General features: G+C 45.4%; 1 protein-coding gene across 2 annotated transcripts in view; it reads right to left on the bottom strand.

Annotated features, from left to right (window-relative positions):
- Positions 1 to 1133: 1133 nt before the first annotated feature.
- The window catches only part of trrap (transformation/transcription domain-associated protein), an 83515-nt gene continuing 69899 nt past the window's right edge, over positions 1134 to 14749 (bottom strand). For both annotated transcript variants that reach the window (XM_069155970.1, XM_069155971.1), the window contains 6 exons: positions 9931 to 10156; positions 9570 to 9787; positions 8685 to 8869; positions 7703 to 7906; positions 4444 to 4638; positions 1134 to 2193 (listed from right to left, as the gene is read on the bottom strand). In XM_069155970.1, the coding sequence (XP_069012071.1) occupies positions 1909 to 2193; positions 4444 to 4638; positions 7703 to 7906; positions 8685 to 8869; positions 9570 to 9787; positions 9931 to 10156 (1313 nt within the window). In that variant the 3' untranslated portion in view covers positions 1134 to 1908. The remainder of the gene's footprint in view (positions 2194 to 4443; positions 4639 to 7702; positions 7907 to 8684; positions 8870 to 9569; positions 9788 to 9930; positions 10157 to 14749) is intronic.

Here is a 14749-nt window from a genome sequence, read left to right as displayed (position 1 = left end):
GGCTGTTAGCCTGATCCATCGGGAGCTTTAATCAATGGGGACACATTCTTCATTTTTCTTTGAGGCATGGATCGCACAAGAAGTGTTTCACGACAAAGACCCGACGAACAGACACGGTCAGATGCTGAGCGACTCGCCTCACCACGAAACTGGAAAACTCTTCTCGCTCACGAGCGTCTCCGTGAGGATTCAGCTGCCTGGAGAAACACGAGATGGAATAAAACAAATCTGTCAAACTGTCACAGGTATTTTCTGTACGTACACAGGTAAACAATTCCCCAAAACACGGCAGCCTGTTGACAACAAAGGTAAAGATGCAAATATAAAGACGAGGGAAGTACAGCTGCTGAGCCTGAACAGTTTCCTTTCGTGTGAGAAACGTTTGCGGCAGTGTGTAAGCATGTTGAGAGGCAGACGGTGAGTGTGTGTGTGTGTGTGTGTGTGTGTGTGTGTGTGTGTGTGTGTGTATGGTATAGAGGCAAACAGAGATATAACCTTAGTTTATGAGTGCAGGCGGGCTGGCTGACAGTGTGTGTAAGTCAAGCGAGGCCGACCCACTCGGAGATCTACTGGCATGCATTAATCAAGCACCGGGGGCCTTTTTGTGTGTGTGCATGTGTGTGCGTGCGTGTGTGCGTGCGCGCGTAGAAACGCCTCGACACACCCTTGCAGGACTTTCTAACCAAAAGGGAGGTGGATGACCACAAGGTTATTGTAGCACCACGAGACGAGAGGCGCGCTCTGATTGGACGCCGCTGCGCTCAGATGTTTCTCCATAAACGTGCGCGAGCTGTGAGCCGCCACGACGACGGCTACAGAGATTTTGAAAAAAAAAAGCGCCGGAGAGCGGTTCATCTGGAGTCATTTCACAGCGTGAGTTATTACCGCAATAATATCCAGGAGTGCGTCCTTCAGGGTGATTATGGCTGTGACAGTGATGCAGGAGATGCGAGCTGCAGATGGGGATTACTGGCTGTTACTGCTGTTTTACAACTGAACAAAAAAAAAAAAAAGAAAGAAGAAAATTAATTGAGTTTTCCTTTATGGTAATTGTAAAACTAATTTTAAAGATTCATTGGTGTCTTTATAGTGTAAAGAAAGACCGCAAGAGGTTATAGCAAAAAAAAAACACATTTAAAAAAAAGAGAAGCATTTTATTGCAACAAAATGCTTATTTACAAGGAGAATACTTCTGTTGAAAAAGGCGCGGTACCTTTAGAAAAAAGGGGAGGAAGATGAACACATTTGGAATGATACATTTGCATTTCAGGTGTCGTAGCTTATTACAGGGCCGATAGAATTCCTACTCACAAGGCCATCTTACTTCTTAATACAGCTCAAGCAAACGCAGCTGTTATTCACGGGACAACAATATTCCTCATTTGTCTGGGCGAAGAAGCTACAGGTTTTTCAGCTCGAGTAAAAATACAAAAGTAAGAGGACGCGTGACTTTTACAAAGGGAAGAAATCTGTGCTCTTGATTCACATGAAAGACGACGCAGACGTAAAGCAAACAACAGAAGACTTTCCCGTCTCTTGAATAAAAAAAACTCCCAATGAGCCTTGAATGTCTGGCTCACTGCGATACCGACACCAATATTAAAGTTAGGGCAACTGGCATCACATTTATTATCATGTGGTTATAAAAATAAATAGAAGTTGAAGGAGAAATTGTGTTTCCATAAAAAAAAAAGAAAAGAAAAAGAAAACGGGCGAGCCCTGTGACGATCAGGGCCCTTGTTTTCAACTCGAGCCCACTTTCCAAAACTATTTCAGTGTATTTTTGATGAAGGAAAAATAAAGTCCATCTCCATCAGGTTTCAGTTACAGTAAAGAGCATCGTCCGTGTAACGACCCTCGTCTGTCAGATTAAAGTAAACAGCAGCACGTGTGAGCTCCTGTGGTTCCTCAGAGCCAGGGGTGCCAGGCAGGGTCCATGCGACACAGATTGTCCAGGCTGTTGGCTGCAGCCACCAGGGTGTTGACTTTACTCTCCCCCCCCTCGAACTGAGCCAGGTTGTGCAGGCGGGTCATGATGGCCGTCACGGCCTTCTGGACCAGCGAAACCAGCTGCTGGGAGTCCATGTTCTCCGGCTGGCCGGCCGGGGACAGCGGGATGGACGTGTCCTCCTGGGTCTTCTTGTGCCACGCGATGATCTCATCGCGGAGGACCGCCTTCAAGATGCCGTCCACCTGTCAGGCGCGGAGGAAATGAAGACGTCAGTTTCAAGAATCGAAGGTGGAAAAAACATGCAGGAAAGAGACGTTCGACGTTTTGTCTGCTGCCGCGTCGTCAGACGAACCGACCGATCAACTCACATTCACACCTACGGCCAACTTAGAATCACCAGTCAGCATAAGACGCAGGTGTTTGGACTGTTGGGAGGGAGCAGGAGCACCCGGACAAACCCCGCCGGCAGAGGGCGAACATACAAACGCCACAGAAATGACAAAACATACTTAATGTAACTTTATTTACTTCAGCAAAGTGGATTTTAACTGGTGGGTAAGTGACCTAAATGTGGGCCGTTTTGAGTGGATCACAGATGTGCGAGCTAATTATTATAATATTTTTTTTTATACTGATGTCTACAGAACTTCTGCTGCTGTGCTTTTATTTTGAAGGACATCCATTTCAATACCTCTTCAATCATCACGAGTTTAAAGTTGCTTGAAAAGCATGTGTGCCGGTAGTTGAGGAAAAGTCTGCCTTTGTATTTCATTGGGTTTTTAGCCTCGTTTAATTTCCTGTTTTTAACAGTGCACGACAGCATTTATTACTGCTCTATTATTGAGAAATAAATTTGAGTCGTGACTTAGTGACTGAGGAAAAATGTCGGTCCTGGAGTCGGACCGGTTGAGCGCCGCAGCTTCACTATTGATTTACTAATCTCCATGTTGAGAGTAAATAATCCCTCTTGACCTTGGAAACTCAATGTCCGTTTATTGGAGCTTTCAACCACATCTTGTGATCTTCCTCGGTGGAGGGAGATCGTTTTTGGCATCAAAGTGCATCTTTAAACAGAGAGTGTGTTTACGACTTCCCCCCATGAACCAAAGTTCCACACTCAGGTTACACAGGAAATGAGCAAACTTCATCCACTGAAGAAGGAGACACAACGTGGTTAAAAGCGCCAGAAAAAAAAAAACCGTGCAAGTAGACTTTGAGTCGGTGCTTTTTGCACTTAAATTGTCCAACCGTGCGCGGGACGTCTTTACATTTTATTTTGCATCGGGACGAATGATTTGTGTCTAAACATTTCACTGCACTGCAGTATAAACAAACTGCTGGTAGCAAACACGTTGTAGTTGTAACCACGAAGCCTGCGTGTGAACTTCTGTGTCAAAGTTAAGCTGTTAATACACCCAGAACGAGTCCGCCTCCTTGGCTCGCCTTCCTTAAACCCTGCGTTCAAATCGTCCCGTCGTGGGAATGACGGCAGTGAAACGGGATCGAACCTCAGTTTATAACAAGTCGCTGCCAATTTTAAACAAACACATAAAACAAAGCGGTTCGCTCCGATTGAGGGCGCGTCAATCACCCTCAGGGAGCTCTCGCTGTGTTGTTAGCAGCTCATTATGGTGACACAGAACTGAAGGACATAACCGTCCAAACCATGATGCGGCCACAACTCTGGCAATCATCACCTAAGTAGGTACACACGGCTCCCTAACCCCTACCTTCACTGTTTATATGGTTTCAGGCTTCACTATATTGGAGTGGATGATTGTTTCTTGTGTTTTATTGTGTTCCCGAAAAGACGTCCCGTCTCTTTGACCACGAGGAGCGCTGGACTCTTCCGCCTGGCTTGAACTAGTTCACACTGTTTATTTGCATCGCGCGTCCTCCACATCAGTGAGGCTGTAAGTAGGAGCCGGTCCTCTCCAGAGACACCACACGCCTGTCATTACCGCTCTGCATTTATTACGCAGCTTTGGCCTGCTGCTTTTTCCACTGCTTTGTTTTGAGCCGGGCCTCCGTGAGTTTGTCTAAGTTTAGGAGGCGAACGGCATCTGGAGGGCCGAGCGGGAGCTCCGACTAGACGACTGAACCTCACGTCTTACACACACTTCCACGAAAGATTTACCAAGACCCGCGTCCAAGACAAAAAAAAAATCACTGATTGTCACTACAGTCGCCCTGTTACATCTATGTCATGTGATCCAGTGCTGCCTTATTACAGAAATTCCAGTTTTTAACTTGTGTGTGCAGACCAGAATAAAGCCAGAACGATGAAAAAAGTTTTCCTATGAAAACAAAACAAAAGCAAACCCCGTGTTTCACACCCAGAGTGAACTATCTCAACAGTTAAGCCTATGATGCCAAGATATACGGAATCCCGTTATTCATATAGTATGTGTGTAGTATATTTTAAAAAACAAAAAAAAAACACAGTATCATCATGACTTTTAAGAAATGAGTATCTCTTGTGACCGAGCTACCTTAAAGTTGGGCTGTGCGAAGCATCGAGCCACGGCGATCATGGAGGCGGTGAGCGGGCCGGAGACGCCGATGGTGGTCAGGAACTCCGAGATGTTCGGCGTCAGGCGGAACGGGACGGGACGATTGGCATCCAGGTCGCCCGTGGCGTCGTTGATGTCGAAGCGGAAGTAGGAGACGTTCAGCTTTCCTGTGTCCTATAAAAACACACAGAGGGCAGAGTGAGGGACGTTTACAGGATCATTAAGAAGCACCTGCTCGTAAATTTTTTTTTAAAATAGTGAACATTTCTTTCTGAAACTAGAAAACAACTCTTCAGTACGGTAGGGGAGCTACAACACAAGTTCACACCAACAAAATGGCTGACATTATTGATCCTTGTGTCCCAGACGCAGCAACATGTCAAACTATGTGTAGCAAAGCGTCTATAATCCTCAATTCACTCCCACTGCCCCTCCCCTCGCCCTCCCCACTGACTTAAATATATACAGCCAAGTTTTCATTTTTTAAGCCTGCATTTATGTGCGAGAGGGCCGCTACACGAGCAGCCATTCCAGGGAAGATAAGCTGCCTCATATGAAAAAGTGAGTAGGTCTGACAGCTTTATAGCAGAGCATTTCATTCCAGCTCATGCGCGCTCTCCTCCTCGCTCTCGCCTCTCCCTCCCTCCCTCCCTCCCTCCTTCCCTCCCTCCCTCCCTCCACCTCATGTCATTTGCTCCTCCAGGCCCCAGCAGAGGGCCTAAAGGCAGTGGGCTGAGACACCAGCAACCCCCAGGAGGCTCAGATAAGGCTGCAGACAGTTGGCTGCGGAGGCAACGCTCAGAATGCTAAATCACCAGAGTGTAGTGGCCGGCGACGGCTTCATTTGGAAGCCGGCGTGAATGGGATGATGCAACATTAGCGTGTCACATGTGGTGACTCGGGGCTGTGAACTTGACTGTGAGAAATCACAGCTATTGGGTCAGTTTCATGACAAATGTCACAGAGGCGAGAGCGAGATAATCCTATAAGGAAAGTGGAAGAGCGCAGACCTCGGCTAAATATCTCCGCTGGAGGTTATTACTGACACGTTTCCATGTAGGTGTACAGTCAGTTGCATGACGTGTGTATTTCTCTTTCTGTACCTACATTTACATCCTACTTAAAAAAAAAATAAAAATAAAGAAGAAAAAAAGTTGTTTATTATTATCATTATTATTTATTTACTATTTCAGTTGTGGCAATGTTACAATTGTACCAATTCTCCCCTGTGAAGCCACCGATCAGCGAGCGCTCCATAACGACCGCTCGCTGTATTGAGTGTGAGCAGATATATGTGCATCCCAGAGGATTACTGGTACCTGTGAATGTGGTTCGTGACACGGAGCCATCGTATTTCTAGAATGGCATTTAGTTGGACAAATATCTCGCTATGTTAAAGTAACAATCCTAAAGATTTTCATTTAAATAAATGTCTGTTGAGTCTAGTGCCGAACACAATAGTGATTGAGCTTGTGGAACACCAATGAAACTACTTGCATCTGCAGCATTACGAATGAACAAGCTGGGAGTCCGTGGCGCCATTTCTGGGGAAAATCAAAAGCATCACCCAACAGCGGTTGTTTCACCAGAGAGGGTCAGGGGAGATAATCCAACGGACTTGATCTTCAACTGCTGACTAAGTGACGTCACACAGGCGACAAATCTGTGGGACGTGAAGTCTGAAAACACAGCTGCAATTACCACTTATCGCCATAGATGCCACCAAAGACAATCAAACATAGATCTTTCATATTGTAATTTTAGTAAAAGTAAAAAATAATTCCTGGATCCGTTCTAAAAACGTATTGGGTTCATCCTTGGCTCTTGCCACAGCCACCAAGTTTGATGAAAATCAGGCCGGTAGTTTTTATTTAATCCTCCTGATAAATAGACAAATAAAGTGCACAGAAAAACTTCCTTGGCGGACGTAATTAAACAGATTCTCAAGAGGTGATGAAGACAGATGTTGAAAGAATAACTTCTATGGGCCCTCTTTTCTTGGCGGTGCAACAATAAGAGCAAGCATCACTCTTGAAATTGGCTTTGCACATCTGTGGTCTTTTGGTGCCGAGCACAAAGCGCACAACGCAGCAGAAGAGAGGCACAAACAGGGAAGAGGTTCATTCAAATGTTGGTACTTCAGTAGAAAATGTGTTAGACGCTCCACTGAGAAAAGATGCCTCAACACGAGATCTGTTTCGATGTCAATCTGCTTCCACTTTGGTGATTTTATCAACAAATAAACCATTTTAATGAATCACTGCCCTCCATCACATCTGTCTGAACTGGCATAAAATAAAATCATGTTTATGAAGCAGCCATGTTGGTAAAGACCTAACTGCTCTGCACTCATTGTTATGGAGCCAACGCTTAACCCTACAACTGAATATAGTCCCGATGAAACACCACCAAGCTGTGCCTGTTTTCATTGACGTGTCGCAGCGGGAGCTCTGAGAGCCGACTCGCAGGAACACGAGGTCTCTGTTTAAGCGGGGTGAGGCACAACGCTCTGGCTCTGATGTCCTGTCCTTGCACTCTCTCTCTGTTTGTGTGTGTGTTTGTATGTGCGTACGCTCTCCGCACCGTAATCCTCCTGTGTCTAATGGGATCTGTGGAGTGGAACAGGCAGAGAGGGGGCTTAATACCAGCGCTTAGCTGCCCGGAGGAACGCCTGTCAGCAAAGGCCGATTAGGATCAGAGGGGAGGGGTGGCCAACTGACACAATCATCTTTAATAATGACTTTGAGAATGCCGTCTGCAGACCCCGAGAGGCAGACGGGTGCGTGTGTGTGTGTGTGTGTGTGTGTGTGTGTGTGTGTGTGTGTGTGTGTGTGTGTGTGTGTGTGTGTGTGTGTGTGTGTGTGTGTGTGTGTGTGTGTGTGTGCGTGTGGACTGAGAGGCAGACGCACGTACACACAACACGGCCTCTTCAAATTGAAACGTCTTTGATAGCCGAGCAGCGGGACTAAATATAACGCTCTGTCAAAACAGCCTTTGTATTGACGGCGGCTGGCTGACTGATAGGCCTAGCGTGAATGTCACGGGGGAAAATGAGAATTCACACAGGCTGATATGGAGAGAGTAATGGTGATCTCTTAATGCATCTATGAACGTGTATATCTATTGAATTAGCCCCCGTCAAATGGATCCCATTTGCCCTTGACAGGAAGTCCAATGTACAGTGTACAGTGTACAGTGTGTGTGTGTGTGTGTGTATGTGTGCGCGCGCGTCTCCTACCTGTGCTATCTGCAGCATCTCCGGGTTGAGCCTGTTGAGGTGGAGCATGAACTCAGCCAGACCGATGAGGGCCAGCTGGATGGTGAACATCTTGCGGAAGGTCCAGTAGTCGGTGGCGTTGGGGAACGTGTGGAGAGCCCACTCCTTCAGCATGCTGCGGGGAACCATGTTGCCCTGCACCTCTTTCAGGATGTCCCTCAGGACCTGCATGGAGAGCGCGGAGAGGGGGGGAGGGGGGTCAGGTGGTGCTCACATTCAGGCTTTAGTCAACACACTGAACCGCCACTTTTTTTTCTGCAGTGTCAGCTGTTTAATCTGACTCTATATCCACAGTTCATCACCTGTGGGTGGATTTTGCTATTCCAAAACCTGAGAGCAGATCCTTTTCGAGCTTTCTAAGATATCAACAGTAAATGTTTTGGGATATCAGAATAAGTCAAAAGGCTCTCTATTAAACAATCTTAAAAAAAAAGACGAGGCTGAGAATATTTTAAAAGAGACTTCATAGCAGTCAGAAAAAACATTAGAATAAGACAACAGGATTGACCTAATTTTTCACTTGTGATTGACAGTTCCCAGGAACAGACACTATAATTGTACAGTTTATGAATATGAAGCGAACCGAGTGACAACGCAGCTAGTAGTGCATTCAGCCAATCAGGTGCAGGAAGGATTCATGCTAATGTTTTTAATGAAGAACAGCACATCTATTATTTTGGCAATTAGCTGATGTAATAACTTCTAAAATCAATTTCCACTTTTCAATCCTCTTTATCACTTTTGAGAGCAACTCGTGGTTGACGAGTAAAAACTTCATCTCCAAAATTGTGGATTTTTTTATTTTATAAATTAAGCTTTAATGGCTCATTAGGAGAAGACAAATAGTCCTATTTCTTACACTTCATAAATCATTAACTATTAACTAAAAAAATCTGAAAAGTTGTTATAATCCGTCTACTCTGTTATGTGATCGTCTTCATACCTGGTGGCTGGCCTGTGTGCCTCTGGCCTGCACAGTGGCCAGACGATCGTAATATCTGGAGATGGGGTTGTCGTGCTCGATGCCCTTCTTGGCACAGCGCTGTTTGTAGATTTCCACCAGTGACAGAGATGAAGGGTTGTCCTCGACCAGCCGCATCTGAGGCGACACTGCCACCACTCGGGGCACTGGAGAGACGGAGGGAGGAGGGAGAGGAGGGAGAGGACGAAAAGGAGGAAGGAGGCGAGGGGGAGAGAGGAGGAAGGAAATAAAATTGCATGAAGCACGAGAGGGGGGAAAAAAAAAAGAAGAAGAAGAGTGGTGGGAGAACAACCGCATCAGTGACATGGAGAGCGTAAACATTTGGCTGCACTTGCTAGCGAACAAACTGTTTTACCACAGTGTAAACCACAGATCTAAATCTACAACTAAAATACTCCAGGGTTGGGAAAGAGCTGCACCAAAGGCATGCCGTCAATCAACACCAAGCAGGGTCACGGAAGGTAAAAGGCTGCGTGTGGGTCATTCAGTGAAAGCAGTCTAAACATTTACATACACCGGCACCCCAAATCAAATCAATAGCAGCCACTCCAGATGGAAGGGACTGTTGAATTCCCCATCTCGATTTCCCCTTAAACAAACCATCAAGTGTATAAATGAGCAAACATCTGGGTGGAGATAAACCATGAGGGGATGACGAGACTGGAAACAGCGCTCGAAAGCGAATTGAAATCGTTTCTGTGATATAACAGTATGTTTCTGGACAAACGAGTGTATAAAAAAAAAAATAAGGCGTTCCTTCTTTCCTGTCTTGTTCTTTTCATAATCCTTACAAAATGTCTGATATATTTCTGAACCTCGTGCGGAGAAGCCACATCCTGGTCATACCGGTGAAGAAGAGGTGCCTCTTGGTGGTCTCCTTCCTCTTCTCCAGACAGGGGTTGAGGAGGCGGAGCAGCTGGAGAACCCTCTCCTCTCGACGCGACTCAGTCAGGCAGGCGTCGTTCATCACCAGGTAGGGGTAGATCTTTCCGTTGTGGCCGCGGATGTAGAGACGACGGGCTGCCGTGTTGTGTTTCTGAACAATTTCCACTCTGGGCATGAACCTGGAGATGAGAAAAAGAAACAAGGTAGTAAACAACTTGGGAGGCAGGATGGGTGGAGAGAATTCTCCTCGGCGACTCCAAACCGAAGTATCTACAATGACTGGCACCGAATCGAGCTGTCCGTGAGCAGAAGAGATGCTTACCTGGCAATCTTGATGTAGTAGTGTGTCGGTTTGGGCATTAGGAATTCGCCAGGGATCTCCACTTCGGCTGTTTGTGCAGAGAAATTGCTCAGGAAGCGACACTTCTCCTCAATGAGGAAGAACTTGGGCAGCTGTTTGGTCTTGGCCTCCAGGATCTTGATCCACTTCTTCAGCTTGGAGATCAGATTGTGAAGCTTCATGGAGCCCGGCACGCTGAAGTCAAAGTCTGGTAGGGGAGAAGGAGAGAAGTTGTTCTTATCAGAACTGGCTTTTACATTTGCTTATAACTCTACTGCCACCATTGTTGGAAATAGTTAAAAGTCCCCCCCCCCCACTGGTCACTGACTGATCCTCTCTTCAGAGTGGCTGAACAGGGTTTCCAGACTATTATCACAGTGAAAACTGAAGCTGTGAGCAATAAGTGGGCGGAGCCACGGTAACAGACCGGTGTGATATTAAACATTTACCGAATGAAAGAGAAAGGAAAACATACGTACAAAACCAAATACAGGCTTTGAATGTGATCAGATAAAGTCTAGATGGGGGAGTGAGTGTGTTACACCCGTCATTCATAATCAACTATCCTCAACAGAACAAGATAGTGGACAGCTCAAACGTGTTATAAATGTTACGCATACAAATTAATTTCCAAATAAACTTTTGAATAAAATACTATTACTGGCTGAAACAAATACAAGCAGCATCCACACCCATGACGATACTCAAACTACAGTCGCATATAACCAGAACAATAGAAAGAATCAATGAAAATAAAGTTTGAAAGCTTATCGGTCAAATGATGTTTCAGTGTGAATGTTGCAGCGCTTGTTTGAAACGACAGACTGTGAAGATGAATTCCAGTGAGATGTGTGAATTTACTTCACTGTTATTTATCCAATAACGTGGAATAAAACCCTCGTTTTCCCCCAGTGACGGCCTTCAGGTTGGTGGTGGTGACACAAATTTATGTGTGGAAAAAGTCCACTCTACATATTGTGTTGCACTCTTGGCCGCTCCACTCCAGCAGCGTGGTACAGTGCCTTGCTTAAGGGAACTTCCCAGATAAGTTATTCATGGGACGGCTGGCAGCACAAAGAATTGTTTGCTCTATCGACTTAAAAACTCCCCGGCGGAGGCCCGGAGCTGATTAAATTAGAGCTATAAAAATGAGAGTCTTAAAGTATTAAATTCTTGTTTCAAGTCACAACTCATATTGCACATAACATATTGTGATGAGCTGCGGCAATAACAACGGAAGGAGGGGAAGTGAGGCAGGCAGGTTTTCCATTTTAGAATAAGTCCCTCAGGACATTTCTGTAACATGAATGCGCGCGCACACACACACACACACACACACACACACACACACACACACACACACACACACACACACACACACACGCACGCACGCACACGCACACGGAAGTACCTCTCCTATTTCAGTAGACCCTGTTGTGCCGACTGTTATAATGAATCCATGAAACTGCGAGGCCTTGCCATTTCAAACCTGTTCAATCTCTCCCAGAGTGAGACCTCCTAATACTTTAAATAAGCCCTTTAAAACATCCAATGTTCTTTTCCGAGTGGCCTTATTTCGCCATCCGTCTGCCTGCAATTCCCTGCCTCGATAGCGGAGGGAAAATTGAAACGGTCCTGAGAAATTGCAGCACGACAACAATTCAGCACCATAAAAGTGTATAATGCCTACTAATAGAAAAAGTGAGACATGCTCCACTCTTTCGCAGCCATGAGGCAATATAAGTAATAGTAGTTCATCTCTATCAGGTGTGAATCATTTTACCTGGTTAAATCTGGGGACTGCCGAGTGTGAGACACAAACATTTTGTTAACAACTCCTGATGAAAGTATTCCAACATGCTGTCAAACATGATCTGAAACAACAAGTCACCAATATTTCATCTTGTTATGCGGTCTAACTAAACTTATAGATATAGTCTATAAATGTATTTATATGCTTTAATGTTTAAGACCATTTTTCAAAATTAGACAAAAATAAATAAATGTGGCATTGTGTGAACAAATTATGTCGCATCCGTTCAACCTTTGGTCAGTTAGTGGAACTTAAAAAACAAAAAAAGACAAACTGCTACTTAAACTTTAGTAAACTGGCCATTTTTTGGGTTTATGGATTGGTCTGCTAATATTAATGCAAACTCTGTTAAAATGTACAACTTCAAAGGACAAGATTACAAACTGGAACAGAGCTGTTAATATTACAATTAATCTTGTAATAGCACACTGTGTGTGTTTGAAGACTAAAGTGCCGACCGCTGCGCAGAGAAACTACAGGAGAACAACACAGCCAGTGAGAGAGTTATTTTCTGCTCCTCTGAACTCCTCTTTGACCCCTACTCGGGGTGGAATAGGATGCTGAAAGGCAGCGTGCAGTGTGAAGAGTAGCCAGGCTGCTCTCTGACCTGTGTGTAGAAAGCAGGGCTGCTACTCTGCCCTACCTGGTCTGCACGACAGACCACAGCAGAGGATCTGCACTGCTGCACCAAATTATGGCTCCAGCGTCGGGAGGTGGGCCACCTCTGTATATAGAACCATCATTCCCTCATGTACTGGCCTGGCCCCGTGTGCTACTGTACTGTATGTATGCATGTGGTGGAGTCTATTCCAAATATTATGGCTGGTTGGTGAGCTGAAGTTGTGTTCCAGAGGTCACTGCAGCAGTATAGATGGAGGTTGTGGGATTTCTGGCCATAAAAGTTCACATTTAAAGCTTCTGACTTCAGACTAGCTGAGGATACGTAGGTGCTAAGCCAAATTGCTACACAGACTTATTCTGAGTTACATTTAAATATGTTAATGTAATTGTAGCATGTCAAATGGCTATACAATAGGCACAGAATAGAAAGCCAGGAAACGTGTAAATTTTTTCATGAAAAGCTCTTCCGACAAAAGTCTCTGGAACAGATCCACTGCTAAAACAGTAACTCATGCAAATAGCATTCTCCGTAATTGGATTTGAATGCCTCCCTGCTGCCAAATGTTATATGTGCACACATAAACCCATATTTTCCGGCCCACAAACCCTGTGAAAGCGAGTGAGCCACTAGCGTGGTGCGAGGAATGGGAGCTTGGCTGCTCTGCAGCTCTGTAAACCCTGTTTGTTCCGCTCTGGAAGCCTTGTGTGGTTTCAGTCTCTGTCGGCCCTGCTCCTGCGTCGCCGTGCGGACAGCTGCGTGGCGATGGTCGGCAGGCACCCTGCTAGGCAGAAGCCCCGGTGACTCCTGGCTGCGTGAGCACAGCTGGCACCTCAACATCTGGTGAGATTCATAAGCACAGCGCTCACTCCGAGCCTCGCTCACTCGTTTGTTCTGTTCATTCAGTCAGTCCGTATGCACTTTTAAAAGCTTTGGTGCGCTAACGTCATCACACCTGTCGCCATGTTTCCTCTTTCTTTGTTTTCTATATATTGTATTCGGTTTTTCCTCACTTCTTCTCTTCCATCTCTTTCGCTCAAAGTGATTACAACTTTCCTCTCTCAAAGTTGGCTGACAATTCTTCCCTGCCTGCTTTTCATTCACTTGTCTCCTCCTCCTCTATGTCTCAGGGCCAAACACATTAGCCCTGCTGGCTGCTCTCAGGACCAGTGAGAGGATATCAGCACATGCGAAACTGAGTAGCAGAGTGGAGCGGCGAAAGAAGAGGGAGGAGTAGTGTGGAAATGCGGAAAAAAAAAACCCAACCTGAGAGACCAGACTGTTTACTGTGAGCGTAATTCAATGAACATGTATGTGGAGTCGGTCTGTAGAATTGAGGCGGAGTCAGCAAAAAAGGTTTTTTTGAAGACTGGGAGCTGCAGACGCTCCTTGTTAAAGTCGGGTCCGCTGAACTGTGGTTCAACTCCCTTATGTAATGTAGAAAAACAGACACGTGGCTTCCAAAAACAGGGGAATGATTGTTTTGAGAAAAATGTCTCAGAGGGGGCCTTGGCTTCCCTAAAACTGCACCTGTCCTGTTGGATTCCACAGCTCGCACATGAATCTGAACATGCGGGCCAAAATGACTGCAGGCTTCATCGCTGCTTTACAAGCAGACATATGAATATCACAGATTTTGGTGCTTTGAAGTGTGTTAATCCAAAACTGGGGTTAGATCAGAGAACTGCCTGTCGATGCAGAGTGTCCTCCAACGCCTGATCTGCGATGTCACATCAGCATGCGACACCTCTGAGAAAAGATTAGGAACGTAGAGAGATTCCTCTGAGGTTTCAGGATTTAAAAAAGGTACGCGACTTAAGATACCAGCTACATGCAACTCACACTGTCAATGGGTCATTTCAATTATGGCTCGATATCTGGAGGTTCACCGTTGAGTGAAATAAAATCCAGTGAATGTTTCTAACAACAGACCATTAACTAAACCCTCTGCTAGAGAAATTCAGCAGACGTTGTTTTCGTTACTCTTGTATCATCCTACCTGGAAGACCCACACAGACAAGAGCTATTTATGTTGGTAATTGACTCCCAATTATTTTCTCCAACAAATGATTTTCTCTGTAATGAGAACAAAATAGCTACTCTGTTATTCTTATAGGCCCCTATAAAGCAGGAAAAAGGTATCGAGTGTCTTATCCCTGAAGCAGACTCTTGAATTCACCTGTTTTTTTTTTGAACAGGGAAGAGAATCCAGTTTATACAAATAATGATACAACACTTAACTGGTGGCTGGTGGTACTTTGTCAAACTTAGGTTACAAAACAAGTACATTTCAGTAAAATTCCCCAGCTACCTAACGTGGCTCCGCCCGACTGTTGCTCACAGCTTCAGTCTTCCCTGTGATCATAGAC

The sequence above is a fragment of the Embiotoca jacksoni genome, unplaced genomic scaffold, assembly GCF_022577435.1.
Source record: "Embiotoca jacksoni isolate LCO1_2020_lvr unplaced genomic scaffold, fEmbJac1.0.p SCAF_20, whole genome shotgun sequence".
NCBI classification, from domain to species: domain Eukaryota; kingdom Metazoa; phylum Chordata; class Actinopteri; family Embiotocidae; genus Embiotoca; species Embiotoca jacksoni.
This window is presented reverse-complemented; position numbering and strand designations above follow the sequence as displayed.